A 23,497-nucleotide genomic window follows, 5' to 3' on the forward strand; every position below is an offset into this window, starting at 1 on the left:
TCAACAGCTTGAATGAGCAGACGAAGATATTTGAGATGCAGATGAGACTTTATTGAATCAGAGAAAGTCAGACTGAAGAGAAACAGAATCAATGAAGAACACACAGGTTGACTGATTCTACATGTTTGAGGAATAAAACTTCTGAGATCACAGTGATTTAACACATTTCATGGTTTCATCACAGGAGAAAACTTAAAGAGATTCAACAGAAATATTTTGGATTCTTTTGTTTCTGCTCAGTGAGCATGCTCAGCTCTGTCGCCATGGTGACATCAGTAGTAGTAACACAGGAACAGCTCAGGTGCACAGCAGTTTCCTGCGTTGAGGTTTTTTTGGATGACTTCAACAGGCTTGTTCCTACATTTATAATCAGTATTGTCGAAGGCAATCACAGAGACGTCTTTGATGAGGCGGCTGCTGCCATCTTTCTTGTACCACAGAAGCACATTGTTTCCTCCGGTCCCCTTGTTCAGATTGATGTTCACCAGCTTATAGCCCTGGGACATAAACTCGTCATACTCGTGGTCATTGGTGGAGACCTGCAGGTCTTTGATGGCCTCCTCAGGCCTCGTGGTCTTACGGTACCAGATGTAGATGGAGTCCCCTCCTGCTCCTTTGTTGGTGTTTACACCAACACGGATGTAATCGTTGTACAAGTAGTACTTGTCTCCCTCGTTGTTGACGGTGGCGACGATGTCACAGATGTAGGTTGGCCGCGGGGTTATCACACACACGATGAGATGATGTCCTCCAGCGTCCTGGTTCAGATCACAGGACAGGGTCGTACAGTGAGATTTCTGGGCTACATTGACTGTAGAGACGTCTCGGTCTTGGGATTCATCGTCATAAGAGCCTCCAAGGTCCACGATGGGAACATGGTACTCTGAAGAACCCTTGAAGAACGACAGATAGATGCAGTCTCCTCCTGCTCCAGCATTGAGGTTTTTGGGGATCTTGTGGTACCCTGCCCTGCTCAGGCCCTCACTCATAGCATCGGTGAAGGAAAACTGGATCCTGGTGATGGCTCCACAGCTACCTGTCTTGTACCAGAGGTAGGTGTGTTTTCCTCCAGCTCCTTTGTTCAGATCTACATCAGATTTGATGAAGCCTTGAGCACGGAGTTGATTCTCCTCAGTCTCATCCAGAGACACTTGGAGGTCAGTGATGTACTGGGACATTTTGTCTTCCTGCAGCAAATAAAATGACAGGATTCATGAGTGAATACAGTAATTTCACATGTCATTACTTCACATTTCATATAGAACAGCTGACAGTTGACTTATTCAGGCCATAATAACAGCAATAGGGACCTTTCCATGAAAAACCAATCATCTGATTCTTTATCTACAGCAACTTTAATGAAACAAAGTTTTACATCCATCCAGGAGTCACAGTCTGAAGAAGAATTCTGATTATTGTTCAGCTCCATTTCTTCTAGAAGCAGCTTTGAGCATTTCACAGCTACTGTGTAAGCTACATTTGGAAGTGTTAAAATGTGACTGTAACAGAAAATGATTGTGTCGCTAAAGGAATGGTGGTTCTAAGATGATCCTGTTATAAAATGGAGGTAAAAATGAGACCTTCCATTTGCTACGACTTGTTTTGACCAAGCAGTATTCAATCATTGTGATGTTGAGCTGTAACCATTCTACAGTCAGAGTAAAGAGAAGCAGGAGATGATCAGTGAGTAGTTGAACACTTACGTATCTGCAGACAGTGGTTGGCTGGATGAAGTCACCTGGTGGATGAATGCTGCTGTTCTAACTCACAGTCTGCTGCCTTTATATAGGAGACACAGATGCTGGTGTGGATTGTGAAATAACCAGGTGTGACGGGTGGTTTTCTTCAGAAATGTTTGTGAAACTTTCCCTCGTCAATCATCCTGATCCTCCTTCTGCTTTGTTCCTCCTTTCTGCAGAATCTACTGTTTGATTGAATTCCTGCAGGAGCAGTTGAGGACAGATGTGCTGCTAGTTGTGTAATAATGTGTAGTGGAAATAGCCTCATACGTAGAAATATAATTAGATGTAGTGAAAATGTGCAGCCTAATGCGGCCGCACCACATGATGGTAGAAACTACACTTTATGATTCAAATTGCACTCATTGATCAGGGGCTCCACTGAGGTTTGTTTTTAATCTAGGCCCTTAGAGACGTTTATCAAGAATATTTTATGTTCAATAATCATTAATTCATCAAATCTACTTGTATTGATCAGTCTCATAATGAAAAGTCATAAACTCTGATCTCATTGACCCCAAACAAAGAAATACACAATGATTATACACAAACATTTTTTAATTCTACAAACAAACAATAAACAACAACAGGCAGTGAACCATATTTTATGAATATTTAATGTGGAATATTAGAAATCCATTTGTGAGTTTCATGTTGGGTGGAGCCCCTGATAAACGAGTGTAACTGTAATCCTAATGTGTAGTTTCTACATATGTGCTGCGGCCGGATGAGGCTCCATTCATACATTCCTCTACATATAGAATTATTCTGGTTCCCATGTGTGAGTCACACAATTTACACATTTGAACCACAATGATTGTAAATCCACTGTTCAGACTGTGAGGGTTCATGTTGGTTAATGCAGCGATACTGAGTCTAAGATCAGGTTGTTCAGGTGGAAAATAACCTCCGTCTGTTTGTCATGATGATTAGATGCTGGTGATAAGGAGTGATGGATGGTTTTCTAGAGAAATGTTTATGGACACTTCTCTTTATTATTTATTAACTTATTCTGCAGAATCACTGACTTCCTGCCAAGAGCTTATTCTGTAACTAGTTAAACATGTGAAAATCACAATGACAGAAACCAGAGTGGAGCCTGGAAACTAGAACAACAAAAATATCAGATGAGTGTTTATTAAATGACTGAAGAACTTTTTAAAGTCTTTTTCTCAACATCCTACACTGTGATGTTTTAATGAAATACTCTGTTTTTACAGCGTGCTAAACTTTTTATTCTTCTGTCTGTTCAGACTTGAAATGTAAATACTGGATTAAAATCAGTAACTAATAGTATTTAACTAAGACTGTTGTTGTGATTTGATGGTTATTCTACACTTTATATCACTGATGTGAATAAATAATGAGTGAAATCAATGAAAACTAAAGAATGAAATGAATCTTTAATTATTCCTTCATCAGTTTTTATTCATTATTCTGTCATCTGATAAACAAACAGCTTCACAACCCGCTTAAAAGTTCAGGACAAACATTAGGATTCTTTATTTCCCTCAGCTTAGTCTTTTTTTCTGCTTTTATTTGATTTATCAGCTGCTTTTGTTGGATTGTGTGCAGCAAAGTTTCCTCTAATATTGATCAAACAGATCAGTTTATTATTGATCAAACATTCATCCAGTCAATAGAATGTCTCCACTGAACCTGGTCCTGTACAGCCCATAATAGTCAGACAGCAGTAGCTCAGTGGACCACGGTGAACCTAACTAGAACTACAGTAGAAACACAGTAGAAACACAATAGAGCCTCGGTAGAACCACAATAGAACCTCGGTAGAAACACAATAGAACCTCGGTAGAACCACAATAGAACCTCGGTAGAAACACAATAGAACCTCGGTAGAACCACAATAGTGCCTCGGTAGAAACACAATAGAACCTCGGTAGAACCACAATAGAGCCTCGGTAGAACCACAATAGAGCCTCAGTAGAACCACAATAGTGCCTCGGTAGAACCACAATAGAACCTCGGTAGAACCACAATAGAACCTCGGTAGAACCACAATAGAACCTCGGTAGAAACACAATAGAACCTCGGTAGAACCACAATAGAACCTCGGTAGAACCACAATAGAACCTCGGTAGAACCACAATAGAGCCTCTGTAGAACCACAATAGAACCTCGGTAGAACCACAATAGAGCCTCGATAGAACCACAATAGAACCTCGGTAGAACCACAATAGAGCCTCGGTAGAACCACAATAGAACCTCGGTAGAACCACAATAGAACCTCGGTAGAACCACAATAGAGCCTCGGTAGAACCACAATAGAACCTCGGTAGAACCACAATAGAGCCTCGGTAGAACCACAATAGAGCCTCGGTAGAACCACAATAGAACCTCGGTAGAACCACAATAGAACCTCAGTAGAACCACAATAGAGCCTCAGTAGAACCACAATAGAACCTCAGTAGAACCACAATAGAACCTCAGTAGAACCACAATAGAGCCTCAGTAGAACCACAATAGAACCTCAGTAGAACCACAATAGAGCCTCAGTAGAACCACAATAGAACCTCAGTAGAACCACAATAGAGCCTCAGTAGAACCACAATAGAACCTCAGTAGAACCACAATAGAACCTCAGTAGAACCCAGTACCTGACGGAGGACTTGGTCATCTTGCTGTTGATGGTCAGATACAGTCGGTGGTATTTGGTGAATTCAGGCCACAGAACTGGAACTCTGCTTTCCCCTGAGTTAGGGTTCCTGGACAGGAGAACAATTTAGACCAGTTCAAACCAGTTCAGACCCATTAAAACTAGTTCAGACCAGTTTAAACCATTTTGATTATTCCGAGTCATCCTAGACCATTGTTCAGTCACTTTGTTTTTTTTTTTTTTAGCATTTTTGAGTCATTTTAGACCATTGTTGACTCACTGTGGGGCTTTTTTGCCATTGTGGACCATTTGGGAGTCACTTTGGACCGTTTTCAGTCATCTTGGACCATTTTTAGTTGTTGTGAACTATTTTTGACTCACTGTGGATCTTTTCTTTTAACCTTTTTGGACCATTTGTGAGTCGTTTTGGACATTTTTTGAGTCGTTGTGGATCATTTTCAAGTCACTTTGGACAATTTGTGAGTCACTGTGGAACATTTTGAGTCATTTCGGACCATTGTTAACTCACTGTGGACAATTTATTTAGCCATTTTGGACCATTTTTGAGACACTTTGGATCACTTTTGACTCATTGTGGACCATTGTTGAGACAGCCTGGATCATCTGAAGTCATTTTTAGCTTATTATAGAATATTTCATGTCCCGATCCTGATAGGTAGCAGCTGTAAAAAAGCATTTTAGCATTTTTTTTACAACAGAACTAATTTGTGTTTTTGTACAGTGGTTACGTTCACAGTGTTGGTTGTTTTTTTGTTTTTTTTTTTACAGCGTTTTATCTAAAACAAGTACTTGAGGTCAAAGCGGTCGAAGGTGAATCTTGTTAAAAACATTCTGCTGCTTTTATCTGCATCAGTTTACTGTCAGGTTCTGAAGTGACGGAAACAAGATTCTGCTGCTGAGAGCTGAGAAAGTTCAGAGGTGTGTGTAGATGTGTGTGTAGAAAGCCATCTCAGTGTGTTTGTCAGGTTGTCGGTGTGTCCTTCTATCTCTGTGAGGACCAGCTGGAGTCCAGTCAGCATGTTTCAGACCAGTCCTGGCCGGGTCAGAACCAAGAGAAGGTCCTCACAGGGATATGAAGACACACTCAGCAGCTTTGGAAATTATAGAGAAGGAAAAGAAGGAGTTTTGTGAATTTCAAACTCTGTCTTTTGCTCTCTGTGGTGTTTATGGATCAAATCTGGAGCTGAAATTGGGAAAAATCTTCCTCTAAAAGTCATTTTGGACAATTTTGGACATTTGAGTCACTTTGGAGCATTTTTAAACAACCTCAGACGGTTTGGAATCAAACTGAAAAATCTTTACATCATGTTTTCAGTCAGTTTGGACGATTCTCAGCTCATGTTTTATGTCGTTTTTCATTATTTTGGACCATTTACCACTAATGTTGGAGAAGTTTCAGGTCATTTTGCACAATTTTTAACCCACTCTGGACACATTTTAAACCATTTGGGAAAGTTCTAAATCATCTGGCAAAATCTTTCATTTAAATCTTTTAACTTCTAGTCATTTTGGACATGTTTTGGGTCATTTCTAGTCCATGTTTAGATCATTTTTGAGTCATTTTGGACATACATATTTCTGGTAATTTTCAACAACTTTGAAGTCATTTTTGACATCTTGAGTTACTTTTGATATTTTTGTTGTTATTTGGGACCATTTTTGAGTCTTTGTGGATCATTTTCTAGTTATTTTGGACCATTTTTTATTGATTTTGGACCACTTATGAGTCATTTTGGACCATTTTTGAGTCACTTTGGACCATTTAGAGTCATTGTAGATGAGTTTTTGAGTCACTGTATCATTTTCAAATCATTTTGGTAGTTCTGAACAACATTTTGCAGAATCTTTAACTCACTTTGTCAGATTTCAAGTCATTTTTGACATCTTGAGTTACTTTTGATATTTTTGTTGTTATTTGGGACCATTTTTGAGTCATTGTGGACAATTTTAAAATCATTTTGTAACATTTTGTAACATTTTTGAGTCTTTGTGGATCATTTTCTAGTTATTTTGAACCATTTTTATATTGACTTTGGACCACTTATGAGTTATTTTGGACCATTTTTGAGTGTCTGTGGATCATTTTTAAGTTATTTTGGACCATTTCTGAGCTATTTTAGATGTATATTTTTGGTAATTTTGGACAGATATGAAGTTATTCTTTAACTCACTTTGACAGATTTCAAATCATTTTTGGCATCTTGAGTTATTTTGGATATTTTTGTTGACATTTTGGACAATTTTTAACTAATTTTGTATGAGATTAACATCGTTTTGCAGCATTTTGAGTAATTTTGGACAAACTTTGCATCACTGTGGAGCATTTTTAGTCAATTTTTTTGGAGAACTTGAGGACACTTTTGGAAATTTGGGATTTCTTTTAAAGTGAGGAGTTTTTTTTAATATAAATTAAAGACATTTGTAGAATGTGAGGACGTCTGTTGGAAAGGAAGTGTTGCATTTTCAGAAGTGTTGACGTTTTTTAAATGCAGTAAACTTTGTCCTGGAATGTGTTCTGCATGTTCACAGTGTTTGTCTCTCTTGGTCGGGTTCCTCCATCGTTCCTGAACAGTGTTTGCAGTTTGTCAGGAGGCTTCGTCCTGCTGAAAGACTCCGTCAGTCAGAGACGCTGGGACTCGTCACCTGTCGCTGTGGAAATAAACTCAGCCTGAAGAAGACGTCAGCTGCTGGGAATCCATCCAGAGTCCTCAGAGAGACACAGAACCGGAGCGTTCCACGTCCCAGCTGACCGGGTCGGATGTCCAACATGTTCTCAGCCAGACGGTCGACATTCATTCAGTGTTTGACAGAACGCAGGACTGTCTGGTGGCGTTCAAACCGTCCACAAACATGTCCTCACTTTGTACAATATGTTTTCTACTAACGTCCTCGCTTTAAAAAATAAAGAAATGTCCTGATGTTTAAAGGATGTGTTTTTAAAAAGGTCCAGATTTTATAAAAACTGTCCTCAGATGTAACTGGAGTTCTGCTTCAACTGGACCTGAGGAACCGTCACTGTAGAACCTCATTATTCTGATCCCTGAATAACTTCTGTTGTTGAGCCATTTTGGACCATTCTTGAGTCATTTTGGAACATTTTTGAGTCATTTTGGACCATTGTTGAGTCATTTTGGATCATTTTAAAAAGTCCACTCTTTTGGAGAATGCCTGTGTTTTTAAAAAGATGCAGACTCTAAAAAAACCAAACTTTTTTCTTTCTTTAAGTGTAACTGGTGTTCTGCTTTAACTGGACCTGAGGAACCGTGGTTCAGATTAATTCTGTTTAGTTTGGTTCTGGTCAGTTAAACTCCATTTGCTGCAGTGATCATGAGGAACGTGACGTTTACTGGACCAGAACCGGTTCTTTAGTCTCTCTGGTTCTGTTAAATCCGGCTGATCGGACCTCAGAGAGCAACAGAACCAACAGAAGTTACCTGATTAAACTCTGGCTCTGTGTTGGAGGTTCGTTCTGTTAGAATAAACCGAGAATGATGACATCATCTCTGAGTTGAACCAATCAGCATCCAGATCCTGTCAGCTGGTCCAATCAGAACTTTATTCTCTTCTGTTTCTGGAAACTCTCTTGTGGTCAGAACCAGAACTGAGGTTCAGGAAACTAAAATGATCAAACATCAAGGAAAAGTGAAGATCAGATTCCAGAACGATGGTTTAAACTGAAACTAAAAAACTGAACATGAACACAGAAAATCTGATTAATCATAGAAACAACAGAAAATAATAATAATAAATAATAATAATAATAATAATAATAATAATAATAATAATAATAATAATAATAATAATAATAATAATAATAAACAGAAATATTGTGTTTAGAAATTGAAGAATATTATTATTGTGGTTGTTGTTATTATTGACAACAACCACAATAATAAAAAAACTGAAACTAACAAATTGAGCATCAACACAGAAAATCAGCTTCATCACAAATTTAAAAAATTAAATAATAATAAATTATTGTTACAATAATTATAATAATACGTAAATATTGTATATTATTATTATTATTATTATTATTATTATTATTATTATTATTATTATTAATAATAATAATAATAATAATAATAATAATAATAATAATAATAATAATAATAATAATAATAATAATAATAATAATAATAATAATAATATCGTAATATTGTAATATTTTAATATTGTCATTTAAATATTTATAAAATAGTAATAATTTTTTTTAAACTATCCCTTATTAATCCCACGAGGGGAAATTCTGATTTTCACATCTCTCCCCAATGGGGGGAGTCAGAGCGACGGGTCAGCCGCAGTACAGCGCCCCCTGGAGCAGGAAGGGTGAAGGACCTTCAAGGACCAACAGTGAACCTCTGACCTTCTGATCTGTTGTCCAGAGACTTAACCGTTGAACCACCACTGCCCCATAGTAGTAATAATAATTATTATTATCGATAATAATAATTATATATAACAGTAATAATAATAATAATAATAATAATAATAATAATAATAATAATAATAATAATAATAATAATAATAATTAGTGTTCTTGTATTATTGTTATTATTGTTATTATTATTGTTATTATTAATAATGAAAAAACTGAAATTAACAAATTGAACATCAACACAGAAAATCAGCTTTATCACAAATTAAATCAAATCAAATCAAATCAAATCAAATCAAATCAAATCAAATCAAATTAAATTAAATTAAATTAAATTAAATTAAATTAAATTAAATTAAATTAAATTAAATTAAATTAAATTAAATCAAATCAAATCAAATCAAATCAAATCAAATCAAATTAAATTAAATTCAATTCAATTAAATGATGGTCAGGTTTTGAATTTACATCTTTCTTTATTATTTTTATTTATTTCTCATAGGTTGAACTTTTCAATCAGCTGCACAAAACTCTGAATCCAAAGATAAAAACGGTTTCAGATGTTTGTCATTAGGATTCTGTTTGTTTTAAAAAATAAACATAAATAAATAAATGAAAGGAAAATTGTTAAAGCTCTAAATATGATTCAGTTTAGATGAGCTGTTGTTGTTGGTTTTCAGAGCAACAGCGCCACCATGTGGACGATCAGAAGGACTGCAGCTGCTGCACGAAATCAATAGGAAATCAATAGAATTATTGATTTTAAACCATCAGTTTGTATTTATTAAAGGTTTTTATTCTTTAACCCTTTCAGTAAAGATTAGACATCATGTTTTTCACTGCAGAGAATCTTTTATTAGCTTCTTTCTCTAAATCTGTTTTCTTTCTTTTTGAAATTCTGCTTCTTGACTTTTACACTCAACAGTAATTAAAAAGGCAAGTTTAGGACATTCATGTTTAAAAGCAACTCAAAGTGATTTAAAATGTTTAAAAAGAAAGAAAAATGACATAAAAACATTCAGATCTAATTCACAGATAGAAATAATTAAAGGTTTGACAAAGTACAAAATAAATCTAAATAAATGCTGGTTATATTTAAATAAAATGAATTTCAGACCAGTTTAGTTTTGTTGTTTGATCTAATTTTCCTGTTAAATGTTGGATCCTGTTTTATAATTCAATAAATATTAAAATTACTTCCTGTATTAACTCTGATTTTATGTTCCTGATGATTATTTCCACTGATGCCAAACATCTGATTCTCTCTTTGTTTTTCTTCAGAAAAGCAGCAACGTCATTAATTCTGTGATAATAACAGAGTAAACAGATTTTTTGTTTTATTTTGGATCATTTTAGAATCATTTTTTGAACATTTCTGAGTCATTTTGGCCCATTTTTGATCAACTTTTTTACCATTTTTGAGCCATTTTGGACCATTTTTGATATATATATATATATATATTTTTTTTTTTTACCATTTGTGAGTTATTTTGGACTATTGAGACTTTGTGGACATTGTTGACTTGTTTTGGACCATTGTCTAAAAGGGTTTTTATTAATAGAAATAAGCTGAGTCTCACATCTGACAGGCAGATTCCAGAAACAGAGTCTGAAACATGTTCCCAGATCAGATAAAAACCCAGAAGCTACACGTGTAGATATTCAAGGACCTCATGAATCTCTTTACATTGTGTTGCTGTAAATGTCATGCAGATGGATATTAATAGATCAGGAAACCAGCTGCTTCTCTTCAGAGTTATGAGTCACCCAACAGCTTTAAGAGCTGAACTCTGATCAGCTTCTGTTTCACACTTAGTCCAGAAAAAGTCTTCAACCTCCTCAGAACTTTTCCTCTTTTCTTGCTTTTCTACAATGAAATGGGATCAATTTAACTTTTCTGACAAGAATTCACAAAAAATGTCAAAATGAAAACAGATTTCTACAAACTAATGTCAGTTAATACAAATCTATAATGTAAAATAAAGTTATAATAATTTCTCCTTCTTTAATATGACTAATGGAACTGAGCTGCAGCCAGTTGGTTCTAAAGTGATTAATGGATGATCTGAGGTCAGTGATTGGAGGATGAAGGTCCTGGAAATCCTGGATAGAACTACACCACGAAGACTGAAGAACCAAGAAACTCTGAGGAAAGATTGTTGGAAAGCATCAGTCAGGACGATACAAGAACATTTAAAGATCCTGAAGATCTCCTGGAGTCCAGTTAAATCCATTAAGAAATGGAAGGAAGGTGGAACATGAATAAATCTGACTAGAGCAGGACGTCCTCAAGACCTGAGAGACTAGAGAGGGAGGCCACCAAGACTCCTATGACTCCTCTGAAGGAGAAAGAGACTAGAGAGGGAGGCCACCAAGACTCCTATGACTCCTCTGAAGGAGAAAGAGACTAGAGAGGGAGGCCACCAAGACTCCTATGACTCCTCTGAAGGAGAAAGAGACTAGGGAGGGAGGCCACCAAGACTCCTATGACTCCTCTGAAGGAGAAAGAGACTAGGGAGGGAGGCCACCAAGACTCCTATGACTCCTCTGAAGGAGAAAGAGACTAGGGAGGGAGGCCACCAAGACTCCTATGACTCCTCTGAAGGAGAAAGAGACTAGAGAGGGAGGCCACCAAGACTCCTATGACTCCTCTGAAGAGTCAGAGGAGAAATAATAAAACAAAACAATAACACAAAGTTCAGAAAATCAAACATTCACATAAGATTCAAACATTCCAGTTCTTGGTTCAGGTGAAAAGGTAAACTGTGAATGTGCTTCCAGTGTTACTAATAGGGTGCTAATCAGGGTAATGAATCCAGGAAACGAGTCCTACCACACCACAGGGGATGGGATGGAGCTGTGAGGCTGGAGGTCTGCCAGTGAGTAGGATGGGTGAAGGGATGAATGTTCTCAGAATGTTTCCAGTTCTTCCAAATGGTAGCTCACCATCCATCCAAATTATTAATAGAAATCTAACCTGCTCAGCAGACAGGCTTCATCATCATCATCACCATCAGCATCATCATGACCACCATCATCATCATCATCTTCACATCATCATCATCATCATCATGACACCATCATCATGACCACCATCATCATCACATCATCATTACCATCATCACCATCATCATCATCATCATCATCACCATCATGACACCATCATCATCATCATCGTCACGACCACCATCATCATCACGACCGCCATCATCATCATCAAAACCATCATCATCATCACGACCACCATCATCATCATCACGACCACCATCATCATCATCACAACCACCATCATCATCACGACCACAATCATCATCATCATCATCAGTCTTAACACTCATCACATCTTTCACCAGTTTCTCACCGATGTTTAGCCAGATGTTTGGTTCATGCTGGTGGCATCCAGAAATCCAAGGGCATGGTTGTGGAGGTGAAGGCCTGTTAGCATTAGCATGAGCATTAGCTATGAAACCAAACAGCTTTCAACTTGCTTCACATGATATTTAACTCACGTTCTTTGATGCTCCGGTTTCCAGGATTCCAGGCTGTTAAAGGTGAAGGTTTCCACAGCTGAGTGGTGTGGGGGGATCCTGCTGTTAATAAATGGCTGTTGTGTGTCTGAATGAAGCTGGATGTGCTTCAAACAAAGGAACAGGGGTGGATTCTAGGTGGGAGAGACTGCAGGTGATTGACTCAGGTGTTGTGAGTGACAGTTAGGAGGTTCAATACTGTGGAAGTGACTGATTGGCAGTTGTCTGTTCATGATGGGATTCCTGATGGCCAACAATGAACTATGGCAGAGAGAGGGCTGCACTTCATCCAACAACTGCTGTCTGTTCTTCACCAGTCAAAGCTTCATGGAGACAAAGAGAAAGACTCTGATGGAAAAAGCTCCAATTAAATCTGGACTAGAGTTCACCAGAAGACATTTGGTCTGAGGAGACCAGGATGGAGCTTTATGGACATCAGAAACTGAACATCATCACAAACACACCATCCCCACTGGGAAGCATGGTGGTGGCAGCATCATGATGTGAAGCATGGAGGTGGCAGCATCATGATGTGAAGCATGGAGGTGGCAGCATCATGATGTGTAGCACGGTGGTGGCAGCATCATGATGTGAAGCACGGTGGTGGTGGCAGCATCATGATGTGAAGCATGGTGGTGGCAGCATCATGATGAGAAGCACGGTGGTGGCAGCATCATGATCCTGTTGCCTCAGGATCTCTGAGGAACCTGACAGAGTTGAACAGGTTATGAAGAAGGTGGAGGTCCAGACCTGAGTGGAGGTCTGTGGACTCTGATGTTCTCCTGGAGCCTCCTAGTGGACATCTGAGGAGCTGCAGCTTGTTGAACCTGGAGGTAAACTGATGGAGGTCAGCAGTAAAGTGTCTTTGATCCTTCAGAGGTTTCCATGAAGGAGGTCTTCAGGTCCAGACAGCTTCAGGGACGTCCTCTCAGCTCTCAGGGATCAATGAGGTCCATCAGATGTTGTGATTGGAGGTTCAGGGTCATGTGATGTCTGCAGCAGCCGTCAGCCGCTATAAATATCCTGTTAGCTAACGGTCAGATCAGTTAGCAGCAGCAGGACGGACAGACGGCCGGACACACACACACACAGGTAGGAGCACACCTGGATACTGGACAGACACACACATTATAATACACTATAACACACACACACACACACACACACACACACACACACACACAGGTAGGAGCACACCTGGATACTGGACACACACACACATTATAATACACTATAACACACACACACAGGTAGGAGCACACCTGGACACTGGACACCCACACTATAATACACAAACAATAACATACAATAACACACACACAAACACACTATAATACCCTATAATACGCACTACAACACACTATAATACACACACAATAGCACTCACACACACACGCACGCACACACACACACACACACACACACACACACACACACACACACACACTATAAAACACATGCTATAATACACTATGACACACACACACAGGTCGGAGCACACGTGGACAATGGAAACACACACTATAATCCACAATAACATACAATAACACACACAAACACACATACACACACTATAGTACACAATAACACACACTATAACACACACACACTATAATACACACAACAACACACAATAACACACACACATGCAGACATCAGCTGTTGGTGTAAACAGGACTGAGGCCTGCTGGGAAGTTGAGTTCATCGCATGTTAATCTACACTCAGCGGCCACTTTATTAGGAACACCTGTCCCATCACCTGTTAACATGAATATCTAACCAGCCAATCACCTGTTAACATGAATATCTAACCAGCCAATCACCTATTAACATGAATATCTAACCAGCCAATCATCTGTTAACATGAATATCTAACCAGCCAATCATCTGTTAACATGAATATCTAACCAGCCAATCACCTGTTAACATGAATATCTAACCAGCCAATCATCTGTTAACATGACTATCTAACCAGCCAATCATCTGTTAACATGAATATCTAACCAGCCAATCATCTGTTAACATGAGTATCTAACCAGCCAATCACACGGGAGCAGATCGATGCGTTTATTCATGTAGACGTGTTGAAGACGACCTGCTGAAGTTCAAAGCAGAGGATTTATCGTTTTTCTGGGTTTGTGTCTTTTTGTGGATGTTTTGTCTCATTTTTGTCTCACTTACGTGTTTAGTTTTAGCTGTTTTGTGTCATTTTGTGTCTCGTTTCGGACATTTTTTTGTCTCTTTACCAAAGTATCATCTCATCCTGTCAGTTATGTGTCTAATTTTCTAGGTTTGTCCCCCGTTTGTGTTCCTTCTATGTTATTTAGTTCTAGGTGTCTTGTGTTTCTTCTATGTTGTCTAGTTTTAGTTGTTTCGTGTTTCTCTGGTCCTTCCTGTATTTTGGTGGATCTTTCTAAACCCGTCTGTTGTCCTTCAGCTGTCTCTGCTGTCGGTTCTTCTGTTCTTGGATCAGAAGATCTGAACCCTGGTTGGTTTCCTCAGACTTCCAGCAGCGATGGGTCTGGACGTTCCCGTCTACGATCTGTCTGTGATCAGAGGACTCTGGGAGGTCCGGGTGAAGAAACACCGACAGAAACAGAAGAAGGAGCAGGAGAGGAAGGAGAAGAGCGCCCTCACCAGGTGAACTTCCTGTTTACACCTTTACACCTGCAGAGGAAGCTGAAGGTTCAGGACCTTCAGCTTTAGGACTTTCAGTTTTAGGACTTTCAGCTTTAGGACCTTCAGCTTTAGGACCTTCAGCTTTAGGAACATTTAACAAACACAGGACATGAATGAAGTTTGATTTGTTGAACACCAAAAACACTTTAACTGGACAGAAACGTTCTCAACAGCTTCATGAAGAGTCGTGTGCCTGAATGAAGGAAGCTGCTGTTATGATCTGATTATTCTAATCACACAATTTACTACAAAGCAAACAGGTTCAAATGCAGGACAGGAAGTAGTATTTCAGTTGGAATAAACCTTTAAAACTAGAAATATTTGGACAGAAGTTCGTTTTCTGATGGAAAAAATGAAAACTATAAGTACTTGGACAAAAAGTAGCGTTTAGGGCAGAAATAAAACTGTAAAAGTATAAAGACTTGAGGACAGAAAGTAGCATTGGGGTCTAATACATCTTTAAAATTATAAGGACTTGAACAAAAAGTAGTATTTTGAAGAACTGAACCTTTAAAACTGCAAGACATTGTTAAAATCGAGTGTTTTTGGTGCAATAAACTTTTGAAACTATCAGTACTTGGACAGAAATAGTATTTTCTATCTTGTTTTTCAGTTTTTTCTTGTTTTTTTTGTTGTGTGTTGGTTCATGTCTTGTTTTTCCTGTTTTTTGTTGGTTTTTATCTTGTTTTGCGTTGGTTTATGTTTAATTTTTCAAGTTTTGCGTTGGTTTATGTCTTGTTTTACCTGTTTTTTGCTGGTTTCTATCTTGTTTTTCTAGTTTTGTGTTGGTTTCTATGTTGTTTTTTAGTTGTGTTGGTTTCTATCTTGTTTTTTTAGTTTTGTATTGGTTTCTATCTTGTTTTTTTTAGTTTCGTATTGTTTTCTATCTTGTTTTTCTAGTTTTCCATCTGAGATTGATCCCCAGACATCGCTGATTGTGTTTCCATTCTTGTGTAGACGCTGATAGTTTTGGTTTTTCTGAGTTCTGACGTTTGACAGGAAGCAGCAGCTTCAGGTTTTCTTCACTGAGTCCATCAAAGCTCCAACGTGAATCTCCTGCTTTAAATCATCGCTCATTAAATCTGATCCTGCAGCATGAAAACATGTGAGTGAAGCTCTGAACGCTGCAGCCCAGATATTTTTAGGACGTGTTTTCATGGTTTCACCTCTTTAAAGATGCGTCATAAATACTGCTGCTGCCAGCGTGGCTGCTGAAGGAAAACGGACGCATTTATATAATATAATATAATTTAAAATACTATAATACTGTAATAATATAGTTTAGTTAATTTAACACTGAATTAGTAGTTCTACCATGTTTTTGACAGACTTTTTGAATATAACAAAATAAAACTCCACTAATTTCACTTTTCTGTAATATTAAGCCAGATTTTTGTGTTGTAACTATACTCAACCATTTTATAGCGATTTTCACAGTTTTTATGAATGCCAGCATGCGTCATTCAACATTAGTGACTGTGTTTACTTCAGTCGACACCGTTCAGAGTCACATAGCAGACTCTTGTTAGTCATGAAGCAGCTTTTAGTAACGTGAACACTCTCAGTATATTTATAGACGGCAGGAAGGTCACGAGTTTGGAGGAAGAACGGGAACATCCAGACTGACGGAAGCCGATCCAACAGGATGCTGCTGATTATTAACACGTCTGAATGTGCAGGATCGACCAGGAGTGGCAGTATCGCATCTACTGCAAGAGTCTGAAGAGCAGTGAGAGGAACCTGCTGCATCACTACCTGGAGAGGTCTACGCTGCCAGATATACGGCCCAACACAGGTAAACATGGCAAGTATACCAATAAAAACCAGGTAATATGGTAAATAAACCAATAAAAACCAAGTAAATATGGTAAATATACGGCCCAACACAGGTAAACATGGCAAGTATACCAATAAAAACCAGGTAATATGGTAAATAAACCAACAAAAACCAGATAAACATGGTAAATATATGGCCCAACACAGGTAAACATGGCAAGTATATCAATAAAAACCAGGTAAATATGGTAAATAAACCAATAAAAACCAGATAAACATGGTAAATATACGGCCCAACACAGGTAAACATGGCAAGTATACCAATAAAAACCAGGTAAATATGGTAAATATACCAATACAAACCAGGTAAACATAGTAAATATACAACTAAACACAGGTAAATATGGTAAATATGCAACTAAACACAGGTAAACATGGTAAATCTACAAATAAATGCAGGTAAATATGGTAAATAAACAACTAATTGGTTGGTTAAAAGCTGCTGTCTGGTCTCGTGTGTCTCTTTGCTGATGATGTTGTTGTTTATCTGTATTCATTGACAATGTGTTGTTGTGTGTTTGTTGATGTTGTTGTGTGTTTGTTTGTTTAGAATCCGACCAGCACCAGGATCAGGTCTCTCTGGAGGACCAGAAGGACCAGAACAGGCTGATCTTCAGGCTAGATGGAGATGGTTTTACGGTGAGTCAGCAGGTTCTCAGTCAGATGTTCTCAGATGTTCTCTGACATCAGGAACCAGGTGTTAACAGGTGAAGCTCTGCAGGACTTTCCCAGGGAGCTGCAGTGGATGTCCTACCTGGAGGAGTGGCACGTCAGAGGAACCAGGATCCGCCAGCTGCCCGACTTCCTGCCTCTGTTCACCCAACTCACCGTCCTGCAGATCCCCAAGAACTGCATCAGCGAGCTGCCGCCGGAGATCGGTGAGTAAACCCTAGACCTGAACCTCTGAGGTCTACCTCTAGACCTGAACCCCTGAGGTCTACCTCTAGACCTGAACCCTTCAGATCCACTTCTAGACCTGAACCCCTGAGATCTACCTCTAGACCTGAACCCCTGAGATCCACCAGTAGACCTGAACCCCTGAGATCTACTTCTAAACCTGGACCCCTCAGATCCACCTGTAGACCCACATGCGGTCTGCTGGTCTGAACCTCTTCCTGTATCTTCAGGTAAACTGACGGCGCTCAGAGAACTCAACGTCAGCTACAACCGTTTGTCCAAAGTTCCTCCGGAGCTCGGAGACTGTGAGAACCTGGAGAAACTGGAACTGGCCGGAAACCACAACCTGTCGGAGCTGCCGTTCGAGGTGAGAACGTCCGAGAGGAACCGAGATGGTAGAAGGTGAAGTCCATGGTGAGAAAAATGAAACAGGAGCTGCTGCTTGGAGCTCAGAGGGTTAAACAAAGAAGAAGAAGCAAAAAATGCTACATAGACAAAGCTAAGCTAACATCTAACGGCAGCTACATAGACAAAGCTATGCTAGCTGCCGTTATGCTAAGCTAACAAGCTAATGACTAGCTTCATGTTGAAAACTGATTCTGAACATTTAACTGAACATAAAACGCTCTGGTGTTTAATGACTGAACCTAATCAGGAGGTTTTCTGTCATCTGATGATGTCATCGTGCTGACGATGATGTCACCATGATGATGATGATGATGTCACCTGCAGCTCAGCGGTCTGAAGCGACTGCTCCACCTGGACATCGCAGAGAACCGCTTCATCTCCATCCCCATCTGTGCTCTGAGGATGTTCAGTCTGCAGCTGCTGGACCTGAGCAGCAACCAGCTGAGCGACCTGCCGCAGGACATGGACAGGTGAGCCGTGATGTCATCCAGGTGAGCCATGATGTCATCGCCACGCCTGGTGCACTGCCGAGACACAAAACACCTAACACCAAACATTTTTTCAGTCATTCTAGAGAAATTTGAATTGATTTCATACATAGTTTGATCATTCTGGACAAGTTTTATGAACTTCTGAGCTTTTTTTTGTCATTCTGGACAAATTTTTAAAGCCATTTTGGAGTTTAGTTTGTCCATTTAGATGTTTGTTGAGTGATTCTGGGCAAATTTTAGATCATTTTGACACAGTATTTTTTAGATGATTAATTATAACATTATTAAATAATTATGAATCTTTTGGAGATATTTTAGGTCATTTGGAAATTTTGTGTGATTTTGAATAATTTGGGATAAATTTAAAGCAACGTTGGACATTCTCTGTCATCTAAAACACACTTAATTTGTCATTTTGGAGTTTCGTTTGTCCTTTTAGACATCTTTCAGTCATTTTAGATGCATTTCAAGTATTTTAAACCATGTTTTTGCAAGTTTTATGTGCTTTTGAGCATTTTTTGGGTCCTTTTAGATGTTTTCTGAGTGATTCTGGGCAGATTTTAGATCATTTTGTCGTGGTGGACTACTTTTTAGATGACTAATTATTAAATAGTTTTTAATATTGTGGAGATATTTTAGGTCATTTTGTGTCTTTTTCATAATTTTGGACAAATTCAAAGTAACGTTAAACACTGAAAAACCCGACTGTGGCTGCAGAGACTCGGCACGTTTTAATGTCTGATTTTTGTTGTTTTTAATCTGACTGCTGCTGTTTGTTGTTGTTGTTGTTGTTGTCAGGTTGGACCAGTTGGTGACGCTGTTGGTCCATAAGAACCATCTGACTTACCTTCCTCACTGCCTCGCCAACATCCCAACACTCAAGATGGTCGTCGTCAGCGGCGACGAACTCACCTGCGTCCCGACCAGAGTGTGCAGCAACCCGGACATCAAGTAAACAAACCCAGACACAAACAACAAACAACAACAAACACAAGAAAAGTTTCCTGGGTGTCCGTTAATGTTGAAAACCAAAATGCTGATTTGATGTTTTTCCATTTTTCTGCTTTAAACCAAAATGACAAAAAAACTGAAAACCGACTTCTTTGTTTTTCTGTTTAAAGACACAAACAAAAAACAAACAAACAAACAAACCATCAAACAAACAAAACAACAAAATACAGAAAAATAATCTGTGTATAATAATCCGTGTGTAGTTTGCTCATTCGTTTTTCGTTTCAAAATAAAATGAGAAAAAACAAATAATCGATCTGTTTTTTTTGTTTTTTCATTTAAAAATTTAATTCGAAAAACAAAAAGTAGCGAAAGAAAAAAACACTGCGTTTTTGCAAATTTTAAGGTTTGAACCAAAGAAAAAGCCTTTTCCCATTTGGAAGCTGCCAGCAGAACCGGAAATCAAAGTCAGAACTCCTGGCGACTTGACTGCACTTCTCTGTTCCAAACTCTGAAAACAGCGAAGACATGTTTGTCTTATTTAGAGGAAGTAGATGCATCACACTGAGAGCTCATGATCTCAGTGTGAACAAAATCGCTTTAATAGTCCAAGTAAGTATTTTTAAGTATTAAAATGTGAAGAACTCTGGCAATTCCAGTTTAATCAGGTGAACTGTTGATAGTTTCCGTCTCCAGATGTTTCCTCCTCAGATTCGTCCAGACCACACCTGTGCGTGAAATAAAGATACTAGATAAAGAAAACCTGCCGATAAACATCGACATCACTACTTAATAAAGTCTATATCCAAGTAAATAACATCTGTAGACAGTAAAAAGAAACGTGCTGGTCGCAATAAAAAAAACACGTATTTTTATGAATGCTGAGAGGAAACGATGGAATCCAGAGATAAAATCAGAGACCACAGTCTGACTCATCATGCCACCGATCAGTCTGATAAACATCCTGCTTCATCCACATAGATCTTTGTCATCCTGTCAGGTGTTTAACACCTGGGGATTGTTCAGGAAACACGCCCAGGTTAACTGTAGATAATCACAACTTAACACAGGCTGCCTGGTTAATAACGAGCCACAAAATTAATTAATGTCTCACCAAGAAAACCCACAACATAGAAGCTCGTCCACTGCTGTGTGTTAGTCTGAGTTCAGTGGAACAGATCCAGAGCAGAACTTCAGGTTTAACTCGGGTTTGTTCTCAGAAACACACTCAGACCCTCAGCAGCCTCCCATCAGAACAACACACAGCAGAACATCAGCTGGATCTGATAAAATACATCAGAACAACACGCAGCAGAACATCAGCTGGATCTGTTAAAATACATCAGAACAACACGCAGCAGAACATCAGCTGGATCTGATAAAATACATCAGAACACGCAGCAGAACATCAGCTGGATCTGATAAAATGCATCAGAACACGCAGCAGAACAGCAGTTGGATCTGATAAAATACATCAGAACAGCACGCAGCAGAACATCAGCTGGATCTGATAAAATACATCAGAACAACACGCAGCAGAACATCAGCTGGATCTGATAAAATACATCAGAACAGCACGCAGCAGAACATCAGCTGGATCTGATAAAATACATCAGAACAGCACGCAGCAGAACATCAGCTGGATCTGATAAAATACATCAGAACAACACGCAGCAGAACATCAGCTGGATCTGATAAAATACATCAGAACAACACGCAGCAGAACATCTGGATCTGATAAAATACACCAGAAAAACACGCAGCAGAACATCAGCTGGATCTGATAAAATACATCAGAACAACACGTAGCAGAACATCAGCTGGATCTGATAAAATACATCAGAACAACACGCAGCAGAACATCAGCTGGATCTGATAAAATACATCAGAACAACACGCAGCAGAACATCTGGATCTGATAAAATACACCAGAAAAACACGCAGCAGAACATCAGCTGGATCTGATAAAATACATCAGAACAACACGCAGCAGAACATCAGCTGGATCTGATAAAATACATCAGAACATCAGCTGGATCTGATAAAATACATCAGAACAACACGCAGCAGAACATCAGCTGGATCTGATAAAATACATCAGAACAACACGCAGCAGAACATCAGCTGGATCTGATAAAATACATCAAAACAACACGCAGCAGAACATCAGCTGGATCTGATAAAATACATCAGAACAACACGCAGCAGGTCTTCTTGATCTGGTATCTTTATTTGACAAACAGCCAGGTCTGGTCTGGACGAATCTGAGGAGGAAACATCTGGAGACGGAAACTATCACCAGTTAACCTGATCACCAGTTAAACTGGAACACCAGTAGATGACCAGTATCCCATCATAAACTGTCATCCACATGTCAGATCTGACTGTAAAACACACAGAAGTGAAACGTAACATTCTACAGTTAATAAAGTATGGCACTGAAAATAACATCTGTGGTTAACAGAACAAATTCCAGCTCTCTCCAGATCAGCATCAGCACATGATTGATCTTCTTAAACTGTTCTCCAGCAGAACCTCCTGACTCTCATTATAGAACAACGTGGAGCTCCATGATTTCTGCGTGGGTTTTCCACTCTTAAAGAGAATGAAATAGGAAAAGGGTTCGAGGACAGCCGTTCTAGATGTGTTCACAGTCCAGACCAGCTCTAAACTGTTCGTCCTCGGTGACTTCCGGTGTTGCTACAAAATAAAACAACAGCTGTATTTTGTATTTCGGGTTTAAAAAGCTAGAGCAAAAAAACAACGCTGTGGTGTTTTCATTAGTTAAATAATACATTTCTACGTTTAGGTTTTAAAAACGGAAAAACAAAAAAAACTTCGTGGTTTATTGTTTTTTTAGATTTTATTTTGAAATGGAAAAACGAATGAGCGAACCATACGCGGATTAAGAAAACTGCATTTTTTTCTTTTATATTTAAAATCAAAATGGAATTTTTTTAAAAATAATTTTTACGTTTCATAAACAAACTCAATTAAAAAGGTAAAACTGACAAATTTAGTTTTGTTTTATCGTAAATCAAGAAATGAAAAAATATTTTTTCTGCTTTAAATAAAAGTTGAAAAAGAAGAAAACCAGAACATTTTTCACTTTAGGGTTTAAATGGAAACCAAACGTTGGACTTTTTTTGGTTGTATTTTTTCAGGTGTTTTTTCCAGGTTTTCATTTCACCCTCTGAGGTTCTCATCTTTTCTCGGCAGGTTCATCCGACTCTACGAGAACCCGATGATTGAAGAGAAGAGGAAGAAGAAGAAGAAGAAGAAGGAGGAAGAGGAGAAGAAGAAGGAGGAGAAGAGGAGGAGGTGGAGGCAGCAGAAGGAGGAGAAGAAGGACGGCAGAGAGAAGGAGTTCATGGAGGCGTACATCAGCTCCCTGAAGGACAGAGGTTCATAATTAAACACTGGAAATAAGATCAAGTATTCAATAAAAACAAACGTTTAGCCGAAATTCACCTGTTAGTTCAACTAGAGAACAGATCAAAGCCATTAAAAGCACTAAATAGAATGAATTTACACAAATTTAACCATAAAAAACAGAGAAAAAGTGGAAATAAAATCAGAAATCTATATTTTTTACAAATTGATTTTGATTTAAATGAGCAAAAAATTTAAAAATTATAGTTGAAAATATTAGAAAAGAACTGGTTTATAATAAGGATCAAAAAATGGTTAAACTGTTATTTTACATTCTTTTCTGTTTGTTAAATTAAACATAAATATCAAGTAAAACCACAAAATTAATTTACTGTTTAAAAAACAGCTAAAATTGTTTTTAAAAAAGTCCACATACAAATCAGTATTTTTAGAAATACTCATTTGATCATTTATAATGTTTGACCAGAAAATTTCACTTTTTTTTTTTTACTGTATTTAAAACTGAAAAAACAAACCAAAAAAGTGGTCTATTATGGGATGGCTACGCCGTTAGCCGTTAGCAT

General features: G+C 38.3%; 2 protein-coding genes and 1 long non-coding RNA gene across 10 annotated transcripts in view; 1 reads left to right on the top strand and 2 right to left on the bottom strand.

The window, feature by feature from the left end:
- Positions 1-29: 29 nt before the first annotated feature.
- LOC111587383 (uncharacterized) lies at positions 30-1,890 on the bottom strand. Its single transcript, XM_035942474.2, has 2 exons — positions 1,704-1,890; positions 30-1,187 (listed from the first exon to the last, which is right to left on the bottom strand). Exon 2 carries the CDS (start codon positions 1,176-1,178, stop codon positions 273-275), a length of 906 nt encoding a protein of 301 aa, XP_035798367.2. The 5' UTR covers positions 1,179-1,187; positions 1,704-1,890; the 3' UTR covers positions 30-272.
- Positions 1,891-3,123: 1,233 nt separating this feature from the next.
- On the bottom strand, positions 3,124-13,848 carry LOC118469472 (uncharacterized). Its single transcript, XR_004846347.2, has 4 exons — positions 12,262-13,848; positions 12,114-12,187; positions 7,809-7,990; positions 3,124-4,462 (listed from the first exon to the last, which is right to left on the bottom strand). It is a non-coding gene; the product is annotated as an uncharacterized LOC118469472 (long non-coding RNA).
- The window catches only part of lrrc2 (leucine rich repeat containing 2), a 12,922-nt gene continuing 2,745 nt past the window's right edge, over positions 13,321-23,497 (top strand). Inside the window, exons 1-9 of one of the 8 annotated variants that reach the window (XM_055011144.1) lie at positions 13,321-13,371; positions 14,717-14,919; positions 16,638-16,762; positions 17,345-17,433; positions 17,516-17,672; positions 17,922-18,058; positions 18,424-18,569; positions 19,389-19,541; positions 22,761-22,945. In XM_055011144.1, coding sequence (XP_054867119.1) covers positions 14,795-14,919; positions 16,638-16,762; positions 17,345-17,433; positions 17,516-17,672; positions 17,922-18,058; positions 18,424-18,569; positions 19,389-19,541; positions 22,761-22,945 — 1,117 coding nt within the window. In that variant the 5' untranslated portion in view covers positions 13,321-13,371; positions 14,717-14,794. The other 7 variants (XM_055011145.1, XM_055011143.1, XM_055011147.1 and 4 more) reach the window with 7 other exon arrangements.

This window comes from Amphiprion ocellaris, chromosome 6 (genome assembly GCF_022539595.1).
Source record: "Amphiprion ocellaris isolate individual 3 ecotype Okinawa chromosome 6, ASM2253959v1, whole genome shotgun sequence".
Taxonomy (NCBI): Eukaryota; Metazoa; Chordata; class Actinopteri; family Pomacentridae; genus Amphiprion; species Amphiprion ocellaris.

Excerpts from the sequence above, each read along its gene's own strand:
- LOC111587383 (XM_035942474.2), bottom strand. The coding sequence starts at position 1,178 with ATGTCCCAGTACATCACTGACCTCCAAGTGTCTCTGGATGAGACTGAG.